General features: G+C 35.4%; 1 protein-coding gene across 1 annotated transcript; it reads right to left on the bottom strand.

Moving 5' to 3' along the window:
* Positions 1 to 7,741: 7,741 nt before the first annotated feature.
* Positions 7,742 to 13,207, bottom strand: LOC469766 (olfactory receptor 2T12). The gene has a single exon (XM_024355605.3). The coding sequence runs from the start codon at positions 13,192 to 13,194 to the stop codon at positions 12,232 to 12,234; it is 963 nt and encodes a 320-aa protein (XP_024211373.1). The 5' UTR covers positions 13,195 to 13,207; the 3' UTR covers positions 7,742 to 12,231.
* Between the last annotated feature and the right edge of the window lie 2,091 nt (positions 13,208 to 15,298).

The raw sequence follows: 15,298 nt of genomic DNA, 5'->3' as shown, positions 1-15,298 counted from the left end.
TGTATGGAAATGCCACTGTTTTTTGTACATTGATTTTGTATGCTGAAACTTTGCTGAAGTTTATCAGATCAGGGATATTTTGGACAAATGCTATGGGGTTTTCCAGATATAGAATGTTATCATCTATGAAGAGAGATATGTTGACTTCCTCTCTTCCTGTTTAAATGTTTTTCATTTTTTTCTCTTGCCTAATTGCTCTGGTTAGGACTTTCAGAATTATGTTGAATAAATGTGATGAGAAAGGGTATGCTTGTCTTGTTTAAGTTTTCAAAGAGAATGCTTCCAGGTTTTGACTATCCAGTATGATGTTGGCTATGGAGTTGTTGTATATGGCTTTTATTATTTTTGAATATGTTTCTTTAATGCCCAGTTTGCTGAGGAATTTTAACATGAAGGTATGTTGTGCTGAATATCCAAGGCCTTTTTTGCATCTTTTGAGATGACTATGTGGCCTTTATGTGTTGAATCAAATTTATTGATTTTCTGTTTATGTGATGAATCACATTTATTGATTTGTGTATACTGAACAAATCTTGCATCCCAGGAATAACCCTACTTGATTGTGGTGGATTAGCTTTTTGATGTTCTGCTAGATTTGGTTTGCTAGTATTCTGTTGAGGATTTTTGCATTTATATTTATCCAAATATTGGCCTGAATTTTTCTCTTTTGTGTGTGTCTGTGAAGTTTTGGTATTAGAATTATTTGGGTCTCATAGAGTGAGTTAGAGAGAAGTTCCTCTCCTCAATTATTTTGCAATAGTTTCAGTAGGATTGCAACTAGCTCTTCTTTTACATCTGATAGAATTTGGCTGTGAATCTTTCTGCTCCTGGGCTTTTTCTAGTTGGTAGGCTTTTTAGTATTGATTCAATTTGGAACTAAATATTGGTCTGTTCAGGATTTCCATTTCTTCCTGGTTCAATCTTGGGAGGTTGCATGTTTCCAGGAATGTATAAATTTCTTGTAGGTTTTCTAATTTGTGTGCATATAGGTATTCATAATTATCTCTGTTTTTTTAAAATATCTTTGGGGTTGGTTTGTAATGTACCCCTTGTTATTTCTGATTTTGTTTATTTGTATTTTCTCTTTATTTTCTCTTTTAGTCTAGCTAGCATTCTATCCATCTTATTTACTCTTTCAACAAACCAATTTCTGGATTCATTGGTCTTTTGTATAATTTTCGGCATCTCAACTTCATTTGGTTCAACTCTGATTTTGGTTATTTCTTGTCTTCTGCTAGCTTTGGTTTTGGTTTGCTCTTGTTTCTCTAGTTCCTGTAGGTGTAATGTTAGGTTGTTAATTCGAGATCTTTCTAATTTTTTATACGGACATTTCACACTATAAACTTTCTTTTTAACAGCGCTTTAGTTGTGTTACAGGGATTCTGGTATGTTATAATTTTGTACTCATTCGTTTCAAAGAATGTCTTGATTTCTGTCTTAATTTCATTATAACCCAAAAGTCGTCAGAAGCAGGTTGTTGAGTTTTCATGTAAATGTGTATTTTGAGCCATCTTCTTAGTATTCGTTTCTATTTTCATTGCTCTGTAGTTGGTATAATTTATGTGTTTTTTATTTAATTGAGTGAGGATTGTTTTATGGCTGATTGTGTGGTTGATTCTAGAGTATGTGCCAGGTGCATATGAGAAGAATGTATATTCTGTTGTTTGGAGGGGGAGACATCTGTAGATGTCTATTAGGTCCATTTGGTCAAGTATCAAGTTCAGGTCCCAAATATATTTGTTAGTTTTCTGCCTGGATGATCTGTCTAACACTGTCAATGGGTTGTTGAAGTCTTCCCCTGTTATGTGGTTATCGAAGTCTCTTTGTAGGTCTCTAAGAACTTGCTTTATGAATCTGGATGGTTCTGTGTTGGGTGCATATACATTTAACATGGTTAGGTCTTCTTGATGACCTGAAACCTTTACCATTATGTCTCCTCCTTCTTTGTCTTCTTTGATCTTTGTTGGCTTTGTTGGTCTGTTTTGTCTGACTTTAAGATTGTAACCTCTGCTTTTTTGTTTTGTTTTGTTTTCCATTTGCATGGTAGATTTTTCTTCCATCCCTTTATGCTGAGCCTACGGATATCCTGGCATGTGAGATGGATCTCTTGAAGATAGCATACAGTTGGCTTTTGCTTCTTTATCCAACTTGCCACTCTGTTCCTTTTAATTCGGGGCATTTAGCCCATTTGAATTCCACCTTAATATTGAGATGTGTGTATTTGATCCTGTCATTGTATTGTTAGCAGCTTATTATGCAGACTTGTTTGTGTGGTTGCTTTATAGTGTCAATGGTCTCTACTTATGTGTGTGTGGTTTCTGTGTTTGTTTTGGTGGACAGTAATCATCTTTCTTTTCCATATTCTTCCATATTTAGCACTCCCTTCAGGACCTCTTGCAAGGCAGGAGGTGACAAATTCCGTTTAGCCCAGACAGTAATTTTTGAAAAATTTTGGGTGACGTATCTTGCAGTTCTACAATATCCATTTCATTCTTTTTCAATGTTTTATTTCTTTATTGTGATGCTTTATTTCTTTGTTGAGTCTTCTTATTTATTTCAGCTGTATTTAAACTTACTTGCTTTGTCATTTTTATGATATCTCTACTAAAATCCTTGTCAGAGAAATTGAACACCTATATTTTCACCATCAACCTCTTGTTAGTCATGATTTTCAGGTTGTCATTTTCTCATTTATTTGTATAAGAAGCTATTTTCAATTGTATTCTGGGCATTTCTATTATTGTGCTTTTAACTTTGGATCTTATTTAAACCTTCTATTTTACTCAGTCTTCTCTGACACCTTACTGGTGGAAGAAGAGAGCTGTCACATGGTTACAGCCTGGCAGCAATGCAAGTCCAGGTTTTCCACACGGTCTCACTTGACACCTTGTGGCAGAGAGGCACCTCACTACTGCTCCCCAGATGGTCTCCACTCACACTTCTAGAGGTACCCTTTGTACCAACCAGGAGGTAATGATGCATGTATATTAATAATGGACACTGATATGTATTATTTAGTGTAATTTCTCACATCATGATATCAATATTTTGTTGACAACATGAGTTGGGATAGGTTCCTTCCTATTATATGTTATTAAATGATTGTGTAATATTAGTAGTATTATTTTTCCCTCATATAATTGATTGAGTATACTACTGAAACCATATGGACTGAGATTTTTTGTTACTAAATAATTTGATAAATTACATGCTTATCATTATTTTTTATTTGTTTTTTAAGGCTTTTCATTGTAATTTTTTCTTTTACCCTTCTTTTTATCTAGAAGCTTTTAGCCTAATTGAAAAAATAAAAACCTCAAATATAATGTAAAACGTAAACAAATCTGGAAAAGTAGCAGAAGACAGAGTACGTTCAAAACAAAATACATTGTATTTATTTCTACAATTATATTTAAAAAATTTAAAATAAACATTTTGATTAAACAAAATAAACAAATTTTTTTTTTTTGAGATGGAGTCTCACTCTGTGGCCCAGGCTGGAGTGCAGTGGCATGATCTCGGCTCACTGCAACCTCTGCCTCCCTGGCTCAAGTGATTCTCCTGCCTCAGCCTCCCAGATAGCTGAGATTACACTCGGGTAGCTGGGGTGCACGCCACCAGACCTGGCTAATTTTTTTTTTTGTATTTTTAGTAGAGATGGGGTTTCACCATGTTGGCCAGGCTGGTCTTGAACTCCTGACCTCAGGTGATCCACCCACCTCAGCCTCCCAAAGTGCTGGGATTACAGGCATGAGCCACCACGCCCGGCTAACAAAAAATTTTTAAATAAACATTTTGATTAAACCAAATAACAAAATGCATAAAAATAAATATATGAAAATCTATGCAAGATGTTTATGTTTGATTCCATAAAAATTTGCTTAGATATGCTATAGAAAAATTAATATGTAGATAACATGTTTTGACTAAAATATGATACACTTGAAAAACCACTAATCTCTCTCAAGTGATCTATGGACTAATATAAATAATAAATCTATAAAGCACTAAAAAATAAGATGCTACCCTTTAATTCTTGAAGTGTACTTTTTTTGTAGAGAAAATACATAAGAAAAGCCCACTAATTCTATGAAAAAAAATTATACATTGGACTTTACAAAAATTAAAATCTCTGCTGTGCAAAACATACCATTAAAATAATAAACAGGCTAGCCAAAAAGGAGGAAAAAATATTTATAGTACAGATGTTTGACAAAATATTTTTGCCCAGAATAAATAAAAAATTTTAAACTGAATGAAATAAATAAAAACAAAAATATTTTGGCAAAATATATAAAGATACTCTTCTTAAAATAACATATATCAATGACAGGTAAGCATCTAAGAAGGTGCTGAACTTCATTATTCTCCAGGTAATGGAATATTTTAAAATGACATAAAGATACCACAACTAGAAGGATTAAAATTAAAAATATTCAAATGCCAAATGCTAGTGATGATGGAGAGTAATATGACCTCTCCGTCATCACTCACACTAGTGGGGGGAGGTAAAATGTTTTAAAAAAAGAAGTCAAATTATCTTTCTTCTTTGATGATATGGTTCTATACCTAGAAAACCCCAAAGACACAGCCAAAAGGCTCCTAGAACTGATAACTTCAGCAAAGTTTCAGAATACAAAATAAACAGACAAAAGTCAATAGCATTTCTATACACCAATAACATTCAAGCTGAGAGCAGGAACAGCAAAGTAAATAGTGAATGTTCTCACTTATAAGTGCAAGCTAAACATTGAGTACAGAAGGACACAAGCATGGGAACAAAAAACACTGAAGACTACTAAAGAGGTTAAGGAGGGGGAAACATGGGGTGCAAAATTACCTATTGGGTGCTATGCTCACTATCTGGATGACAGAATTTGTACCCCAAAGTTCAGTAACATGTAATATAACATTTAACAAAACTGCACCTGTACCCCCTGAATCTAAAATAAAAGTTGAAGTTATAAATAAGAATAAAAATTTTAGAAGATATAGAAGAAAAATCTTTATGACTTGGGGTTAGGCAAATAATTCTTGGGCATGACAGCAATGACATGACCCATTAAGAAAAACGAAGTAGGACTTCATGAAAATTAAAAGCTTTTGTACTGTTAAAGGGAGATTAGGAGAAAATATTTACAAATCACATCTCCGTCAAAAGACTTATTTAGAAAATATACAGATAAGTCTATACATTTAACAGTAAATAAAAACTAAATCCAGTCAGACTAGGAGTCAAAGGGTTAAACAGACAACTCATGAATGAAATATATGTATGTCAATATACGCAAATCATAAATGTGACAAAGGGCTATTCTCTAGAATGTTTAAAAAACACTAAAAGTCAACAGTGAAAATAAATGATAAAAACATTAAGAGACATTTCAGCAAATAGGATTAACAGCTAAATAAGCAAAACAAACAAAAACACTAAAATGGTTTCCAAAATATTTTTATAATGAAAATTAAATCTGTGATAAAATAAACTACATGCCTATTAGAATAAAAATATTGACAATACCAAGTGCTAAAGAAGATGCAATGCAACTGAGTATTTCAAAAATTGCTGGTGGGAATAAAAAATGGTACAACTGGCTGGGCACGGTGCCTCACTCCTGTAATCCCAGCATTTTGGGAGGCCAAGGTGGGTGGATCATAAGGTCAGGAGACAGAAACCATCCTGGGCAACATGATGAAACCCCGTCTCTACTAAAAATACAAAAATTAAATATACATTTATTATACAACACAAGGATGGCAATGATTCATTTTACAACCCCATGTTCCTGCATAGTTATCCTAGAGAAATAAAAACTTACAGTCATTCAAAAACCTGACATGAATGTCCATAGCAGCTTCATTTGTAATAGCAAAACCTATAAACAACACAAATGTCCTTCAATACAAATGCATAAACAAACTTTGGTACAATTAGACACTAGAATGCTATTCAGGAATTAAAAAGAATAAATTATTGACACATACAATGACCTGGATAGAGCTCAAGGGCATTGTACTTTGTAAAAAAAGGAAAGCCAATCTCAAAAGTTCACATATTGTATGTTTTATATCTATATCTGTATCTGTGCAATGAAATTATAGTGATGTAGAACAGATCTTTGGTCTCCAGGGGTTAGGAGGTTTGGGGAGAGGATGTGACTGACTAGTGAGAAATAACAAGAGGAAGTTTCTTTGCGGTAATAAAACAGTTCTGTATCCTGATTGGGGTGATGGTTACATAAATCTACACGTGTGAAAAATTTCATAGAATTCTACAAACCACCACCACACACACAAAATACATGTAACAACTGGTGAAATTTGAATGAGTTAATAGTATTCTACCAAAGTGAATTTCCTGGGTTTGATAATGTACTATGGTTATATAAGATAGTATCGTTGGGACAAGCTGGGTGAAGGATACACAGGAATTTTCTGTACTTTTTTTAATGTCCCATAACTCAAATACAAATAACGGCAACAAAAAAATTCAATGCAAAAATTGTAATAATAAAGCAAAAAAGTAATCTTTAAGTTATAATTTTTCCCTAAATTGAGCTGAATACTTACTGAATCTCAATTTTAAAATTACAGAAGTTTTGTTTGTGAAATTAAAAGCAGAGTCTAAAATTTCTACAGGAATGCAAAGAATCAAAAACAGGAAAACTTGAAAACAAAAAGAAAGAAAAAAAAACAAGATAGGATAATTATTCTACCTAATATCAAAACATTTTATAAGGCTACAGAAATTAATATACTGTGGTATCTATTCAGTAATAGAAATATAGACAAAGGGTAAAAATGGCAGACCAGTTAATGGGTGCAGCACACCAACATGGCACATGTATACATATGTAACAAACCTGCATGTTGTGCACATGTACCCTAAAACTTAAAGTATAATAAAAAAAGTGGCTAGTCTATTAATTCCCCCACATCGATACATAATTAATAATAATACCTAATCTGCCACTGAGGCCTTTTCAATAAATGATGCTGGGTCAGTATGTAATGATCCAACAACATATATGCACCAACTAATTGGAAAAGAATTACAACGTTAGCATAGTAGACTATCTTTATGTCTTGGATTAGACCAAGATTTCTTAAAGAACACCAAAAGAAAAACCGTGAAATAAAAGATGGATGATTTATCCTCATGCAACTAAAACTTTCTGCTCATGAAACAGCTCCATTATGAATAAAGATGCAAGCCACACATTGGAAGATATTGGGCAAAATATTGATATCCAACATGCATAAAAAATTCTTAACAAATCAGCAAGAGGAGTCAGCTCTCCTTCCCCACCAGTATGTTAGAATAATGATTTCCTTTGTGAAGGTATCGACTTGGAAGAGACAAAAGGAATACATAAAGGGTACTAGATGATCTTTGTTGTAGTTACACAGATACATATGATTTTTTACATATGTAAAAAAATTATCAGTTGTACAATTAAGATTTGCATTAACTGTATTAAATAAATCTGTATTAATGTAAATCAATTGCACATTGAAGATGAATGAATTCTTTTTTATTGTATTAGGTATTTATTTTAATTTATTAAAATTATACTTTAAGTTCTGGGGTACATGTGCAGAACATGCAGGTTTGTTACATAGGTACACACGTGCCATGGTGGTTTGTTGGACCCATCAACTCATCATCTACATTAGGTATCTCTCCTAATGCTGTACCTCCTGTAGCCCCCCACCCCCCAATAGGTCCCAATGTGTGATGTTTCCCTCCCTGTGTCCATGTATTCTCATTGTTCATGAACAGAGGCCTCATAAACAGAACAGAGGCCTCAGAATTAATGCCATACAACCATCTGTTCTTTGACAACCCTGACAAAAACAAGCAATGGGGAAAGGATTCCCTATTTAATTCCACTTATGAATGAGAACATGCAGTGTTTGGTTTTCTGTTGCTGTGTTAGTTTCCTGGGAATGATGGTCTCCAGCTTCATCCATGTCCCTGCAAAGGACATAAACTCATCCTTTCCAATGGGAGTACAGTATTTGTGGTGTATATGTGCCACATCTACTTTAGCCAGTCTATCATTGACGGGCTTTTGGGTTGGATTCACATATTTGCTATTGGGAACAACTGCAATAAACATATGTGCGCATGTGTCTTTTTAGTGGAATGATTTAAAATCCTTTGTGTATATACCCAGAAATGGGATTTCTGGGTCAAATGGTATTTCTAGTTCTAGATCCTTGAGGAATCACCACACTGTCTTCCACAATGGTTGAACTAATTTACACTCCCAAAACAACATGGTAAAAGCATTGCTATTTCTCCACATCTGTGCCAGCATCTGTTGTTTCCTGACTTTTTTTACTTTATTTTATTATACTTTAAGTTTTAGGGTACATGTGCACAACGTGCAGGTTTGTTACATATGTATACATGTGCCATGTTGGTGACTTTTTAATAATTGCCACTCTAACTGGTGTGACATGGTATCTCACTGTGGTTTCGATTTGCATTTCTATAAGGACCAGTGATGATGAGCTTTTTTTCATATATTTCTTGGCCACATAAATGTCTTAGTTTGAGAAATGTCTGTTCATATACTTTGCCCACTTTTTGATGGGGTTGTTTATTTTTTTCTTATAAATATGTTTAAGTTCCTTGTAGATTCTTGATATTAGCCATTTGTCAGATGGATAGATTGCAAAAATTTTCTCCCATTCTCTAAGTTGCCTGTTTACTCTGATGAATCCAAATGAAGAGAGGAAGTCAAACTGTCTGTGTTTGCAGATTACATGATTGCATATTTAGAACACCCCATCATCTCAGCTCAAAATCTCCTTAAGCTGATAAGCAACTTCAGCAAAGTCTCAGGATACAAAATCAATGTGTAAAAATCACAAGCTTTCCCATACACCAATAATAGACAGACAGCCAAATCATGAGTGAATTCCCATTCAGAATTGCTACAAAGGGAATAAAACACCTAGGAATACAACTTATAAGGGATATGAAGGACCTCTTCAAGGAGAACTACAAACCACTGCTCAAGGAAATAAGAGAGGACACAAACAAATGAAAAAATATTCCATGCTCATGGATAGGAAGAATCAATACCATGAAAATCACCATACTGCCCAAAGTAATTAATACATTCAATGCTATCCCCATCAAGCTACCATAGACTTTCTTCACAGAATTAGAAAAAAATACTTTAAATTTCATATGGAATCAATAAAGAGCCCATTTAGCCAAGACAATCCTAAGCAAAAAGAACAAAGCTGGTGGCATCACGCTACCCGACTTTAAACTTTAGTACAAGGCTACAGTAACCAAAACAGCATGGTACTGGTACCAAAACAGATATATAGACCAATAAACAGAACAGAGGCCTCAGAATTAATGCCATACAACCATCTGTTCTTTGACAAACCTGACAAAAACAAGTAATGGGGAAAGGATTCCCTATTTAATAAATGATGTTGGGAAAACTGGCTAGCCATATGGAGAAAACTGAAACTGGACCCCTTCCTTCAACTTTATACAAAAATTCACTCAAGATGAAGACTTAAACATAAAACATAAAACCATAAAAACCCTAGAAGAAAACCTAGGCAGTACCATTCAGGACATAGGCATGGGCAAAGACTTCATGACTAAAACACCAAAGCAATGGCAACAAAAGCCAAAATTGACAAATGCGATCTAATTAAACTAAAGAGCTTCTGCACAGCAGAAGATGAATAAATTCTAGTCGGAGCCGCAACATTATGTTTCTTAATGATTTAAAAATTACACATTAAAGAGAATATATAGGCAGTGTAAAGGAAAGAGCCAGAATGATTGAAGATAGCAGGTAATATCCAAGATTAGTTCAAAGCCTCATCTTGATTCCGTGTTACTGGGTGCTAGAGCTTCATATGTTCGAAGTAACTTCTCATTCAAAATTTTGTTTCTACCATTCATGCTCTTGTATACTCTGTCTCTATCAGGTACTACTTCTTTAACTTTAGAGATTCATAAGAACCATATCTGCTCATTTTCAAACACACAATGGGAAATAACTAAAAGCTTCCAGAGACAATGTATCTTCAATATAAGTGTCTGAAAGTTAACCTGTCATTTTGAAGATTTTGAAGATTTTCTATGCAAACCTTTATTAAGAAAATAAGAGTAGAAACATCTGCAAATTACAAAAGCAATAAGAAATGAACATATAATTTCTAAAAGTATTTAAAATTTTTATTTCATATTTATTTTCATTGTGATCAGATAACTAGTCTGAAATACCACTTCTTTGAAACATATGTCTATTTTTATACATATTTTGTGTGTTTTTATTAATGTCTTACATTTGCTTGGAGATAATGTTCATTCCGTGGTTTTGTTGTTGTTGTTGTTTTAGTTTTCTCCTGAACATTAGGCTTAATTTTCTGGTTAGAATATTTTATCCTTACAAAATTTTAAAGGCTTAGTTTACCATTTGTAACTCAACGTGTTCTAAAATAATTTCTCTGATGGTGAATGAACCTGGTATGAGTAATGAAATTTCCACGACTACATGTACTTGTGTAATTTTCACCCATTATAAGAGAAGATATTTTAGATGGTATAATGACAGAATTTGTGCAGTTCTGTTCCTTTCTCACTCTAACACTGGGTAAGGAGATTAATTAACAAGAGTAGGAAACTCTTAGTCTTAAACAGATGACACTCTCTCCTGTCATCCTCAAGTCTTCCAAGGAGACAAGAGTTTACTGAATAACCTTCTCTTAAGACATGGGCTCAGGATCTGCATGCAGTGGTTAAGGTACTATCTTAACTATATTATTGCTTTGGAACCTGAAGATCTAGATGAAGCAGGAAACTCCTTTCACTTGTTCTAGAACAGGTACCTTTTGAAATTCAGATTGGTCTGAAATGGCAGGTTAACTTTCAGACACTTATATTGAAGATACATTGTCCCTGGAAGCTCTTAGTTATTTCCTGCTTCATGTTAAAAACTTATATTATTTCTTAAGTGTGTTTTACATATGGGAAATATAGCCTTTATCATCAAACTCTCTAAGACAATTTGATATCCAGTCTCTGATTACAATTTGGCTTTGATAACCACTGCTTTCCTCCATCACTATCTATTTTGTGTCTTTATTAATAGTATAGTCTTCTTTTTTTCTTCTGCAAACTCCAAACCTTTAAAAGGTGTCCCAAATTTTTCATCAGAAATATCTCTACTTACCTATGCCTTGGGAGAAGTAAGGTAACCCAATAATGTATAAGGTTGTTGAGTCTTACTCAGCTTTGATAACTCATTGTTAGTTACTGTTAAGATTCAGCATGATTATGCAATTCAGAGTTCATATCGATGGAGGTATGTCAATAAGTCAAGGTAACCTTAAAGCACGTGTAGAAAAGAGAACTTATTTGTAGTTTAAAACAATTTTCCAATGCAATTACAATGACACTCTTGGAAAAGATAAATATTACTTAAATAAAAAATTACATAAATTAAAAAAAGTTTGCCTTAAAACACCAAATAAAAAGAGACTGGAAAAAATAAAAAAAAAAAGATTGTGACAATATAGCAGTTACATTTGAGTTGTGTACTTCCCCTTTTGTCATGCATCTATATTTTAAAATATAACTTAAAAATAATGTTATTTATCTTTGGTGGAGTCCTCATATTTAGTTTTTAATCGTAGAGCATACACATGGGAAATAACACTCAAAATACATTATTGAACAGAAATAAACTTTTCCAGGTTAGGGTACAAGCTTTGGAGTCACTTTTTAATATTTCTGTGCTATGTGAAATTAGGAACCATATTTAACTTTACATGTGTTAATTTCTTTTTTCAGATAGTAGGAAATTGTCTGAGTAACACTCAACAACCTTATACATTATTGGGTTACCTTACTTCTCCCAAGGCATAGGTAAGTAGAGATATTTCTGATGAAAAATTTGGGACACCTTTTAAAGATTTGGAGTTTGCAAAAGAAAAAAAGAAAACTTATATCATGGGGTTGTTGTAGGATACAAAGTAATCTATAGGTATTACTTCACTTGAAGAAAAGTACATAAATGCTCAAAAATGGTATCTGTCAATACAATTGGCTCACTTCATTCTTAAAAATATCTTATTATATCAATACACAAACTTAATTTTCTCTTCATGAATTACTAAAGGGAGAGAATTACATTGTGTTAAAATGTAAATAAATTCAGGAAATTAGAGTCATCTGACACTAGATCATCTTGACCTGTGGGCCTCATTTTGCTGGTGTTTTAGGTTTACACACATCCCCAGCCACTGTTTCAGGGCTTCCTTGACCTCACTGTTCCTCACACTGTAGATGAGGGGGTTTAGTAAAGGGGTGAACATAGTATAGAAGGCTGACACAACCTTATCATGGTTAGTGGACCTGTGGGATTTGGGTCTCATATAGGTAAAAATGGCAGCTCCATAAAAGAGTCCCACCACAGCCACATGTGAAGAGCAGGTGGCAAAGGCGTTCTTGCGGGCTTCTGTAGAGCGCATGTGCAGAACAGCAGCGAGGATGAGACCATAGGAGGACAGGATGAGGGAAAAGGGGACCAGGAGCATTAACACACAGCAGATGTACATGGCGTTTTCGAAGACTGAAGTGTCAGCACAAGCCAAACGCACCAGCACGGGGGCCTCACAGAAGAAGTGATCGATCTCATGTGCACCGCAATATGGGAAGCTCAGGGTAGCAACAGCCTGCAGGAGGCCGTCAGCTGCACCCAGGAGCCAACACGACATGGTCATCCTCAGGCACAGCTGCCAGCTCATGAGAGTGGGATATCGGAGTGGGTGGCAGACAGCCGCATAGCGGTCATAGGCCATGGCTGCTAAGAGGAAGCACTCTCCACCACCCAGTGTGGGGAGGAAGAAGATCTGCACACCACAGCCAGCGCGGGAGATGGCCTTATTTCCGGTCAAGTAGTCAGCCGCCATTTTGGGCACAGTGGTGGAAACCAGCATCACGTCCATGAGGGAGAGTTGGCTCAGGAGGAAGTACATGGGCGTGTGGAGCCGGCGGTCCCGGTGAATCAGGAGAATCATGAGGGCATTGCTAAACAGGGAGGTCAAAACGGTGGCCAGAAGCATCATGAAGAGGACTTGGTGGGCTCTGGTGTGGTTAAAGAGTCCTAGGAGAATAAAGTCTGGGGTAGTATTTCTCATCTCCATAATTTCCCCTGGTGTGATGGTGCAAATGGAAAAATAGAGAAGGAAGAGGCTTTTATGGTCTGAATAACTGTTTGACTGCACAGTTTCCGGACATATAATACTGGATATGTTATCCCAGGTAGTGATTCAAAGCCCTGACTCCCAGTGAGCATGGCTTTTCCTGACCTGGCATTCACTTCTCTATAGCTCAACTTTTTAATGTTCTGAGATCATGTACTACAAACAGGAGTATATTTACAGATCAAAATGAATAAATTTTTTTTTTTTTAGTTTTGTTATTTTTTTATTATACTTTAAGTTTTAGGGTACATGTGCACAATGCGCAGGTTAGTTACATATGTATACATGTGACATGCTGGTGCGCTGCACCCACTAACTCGTCATCTAGCATTAGGTGTATCTCCCAGTGCTATCCCTGCCCCCTCCCCCCATCCCACAACAGTCCCCAGAGTGTGATGTTCCCCGTCCTGTGTCCATGTGTTCTCATTGTTCAATTCCCACCTATGAGTGAGAATACGTGGTGTTTCGTTTTTTGTCCTTGCGATAGTTTACTGAGAATGATGATTTCCAATTTCATCCATGTCCCTACAAAGGACATGAACTCATCATTTTTTATGGCTGCATAGTATTCCATGGTGTATATGTGCCACATTTTCTTAATCCAGTCTATCATTGTTGGACATTTGGGTTGGTTCCAAGTCTTTGCTATTGTGAACAGTGCCGCAATAAACATATGTGTGCATGTTTCTTTATAGCAGCATGATTTATAGACCTTTGGGTATATACCCAGTAATGGGATGGCTGGGTCAAATGGTATCTCTAGTTCTAGATTCCTGAGGAATCGCCACACTAACTTCCAGAATGGTTGAACTAGTTTACAGTCTCACCAACAGTGTAAAAGTGTTCCTATTTCTCCACATCCTCTCCAGCACCTGTTGTTTCCTGACTTTTTAATGATTGCCATTCTAACTGGTGTGAGTTGGTATCTCATTGTGGTTTTGATTTGCATTTCTCTGATGACCAGTGATGGTGAGCATTTTTTCATGTGTTTTTTGGCTGCATAAATGTCTTCTTTTCAGAAGTGTCTGTTCATGTCCTTCGCCCACTTTTTGATGGGGTTGTTTGTTTTTTTCTTGTAAATTTGTTTGAGTTCATTGTAGATTCTGGATATTAGCCCTTTGTCAGATGAGTAGGTTGCAAAATTTTTCTCCCATTTTATGGGTTGCCTGTTCACTCTGATGGTAGTTTCTTTTGCTGTGCAAAAGCTCTTTATTTTAATTAGATCCCATTTGTCAATTTTGTCTTTTGTTGCCATTGCTTTTGGTGTTTTAGACATGAAGTCCTTGCCCATGCCTATGTCCTCAATGGTATTGCCTAGGTTTTCTTCTACGGTTTTTAAGGTTTTAGGTCTAATGTTTAAGTCTTTAATCCATCTTGAATTGATTTTTGAATAAGGTGTAAGGAAGGGATCCAGTTTCAGCTTTCTACATATGGCTAGCCAGTTTTCCCAGCACCATTTATTAAATAGGGAATCCTTTCCCCATTGCTTGTTTTTCTCAGGTTTGTCAAAGATCAGATAGTTGTAGATATGCGGCATTATTTCTGAGGGCTCTGTTCTGTTCCATTGATCTATGTCTCTGTTTTGGTACCAGTACCATGCTGTTTTGGTTACTGTAGCCTTGTAGTATAGTTTGAAGTCAGGTAGCGTGATGCCTCCAGCTTTGTTCTTTTGGCTTAGGATTGCCTTGGCGATGCAGGCTCTTTTTTGGTTCCATATGAACTTTAAAGTAGTTTTTTCCAATTCTGTGAAGAAAGTCATTGGTAGCTTGATGGGGATGGCATTGAATCTATAAATTACTTTGGGCAGTATGGCCATTTTCACGATATTGATTCTTCCTACCCATGAGCATGGAATGTTCTTCCATTTCTTTGTATCCTCTTTCATTTCATTGAGCAGTGGTTTGTAGTTCTCCTTGAAGAGGTCCTTCACGTCCCTTGTCAGTTGGATTCCTAGGTATTTTATTCTCTTTGAAGCAATTGTGAATGGGAGTTCACTCATGATTTGGCTCTCTGTTTGTCTGTTATTGGTGTATAAGAATGCTTG

Source organism: Pan troglodytes, chromosome 1 (genome assembly GCF_028858775.2).
Source record: "Pan troglodytes isolate AG18354 chromosome 1, NHGRI_mPanTro3-v2.0_pri, whole genome shotgun sequence".
Classification (NCBI taxonomy): domain Eukaryota; kingdom Metazoa; phylum Chordata; class Mammalia; order Primates; family Hominidae; genus Pan; species Pan troglodytes.
The sequence above is the reverse complement of the archived record's forward strand: the minus strand, read 5'-3'. Positions and strand labels throughout refer to the sequence as shown.

What these genes read in the sequence shown, in the direction of transcription:
- LOC469766 (XM_024355605.3), bottom strand. Translation starts at nt 13,194, where the DNA reads ATGGAGATGAGAAATACTACCCCAGACTTTATTCTCCTAGGACTCTTT.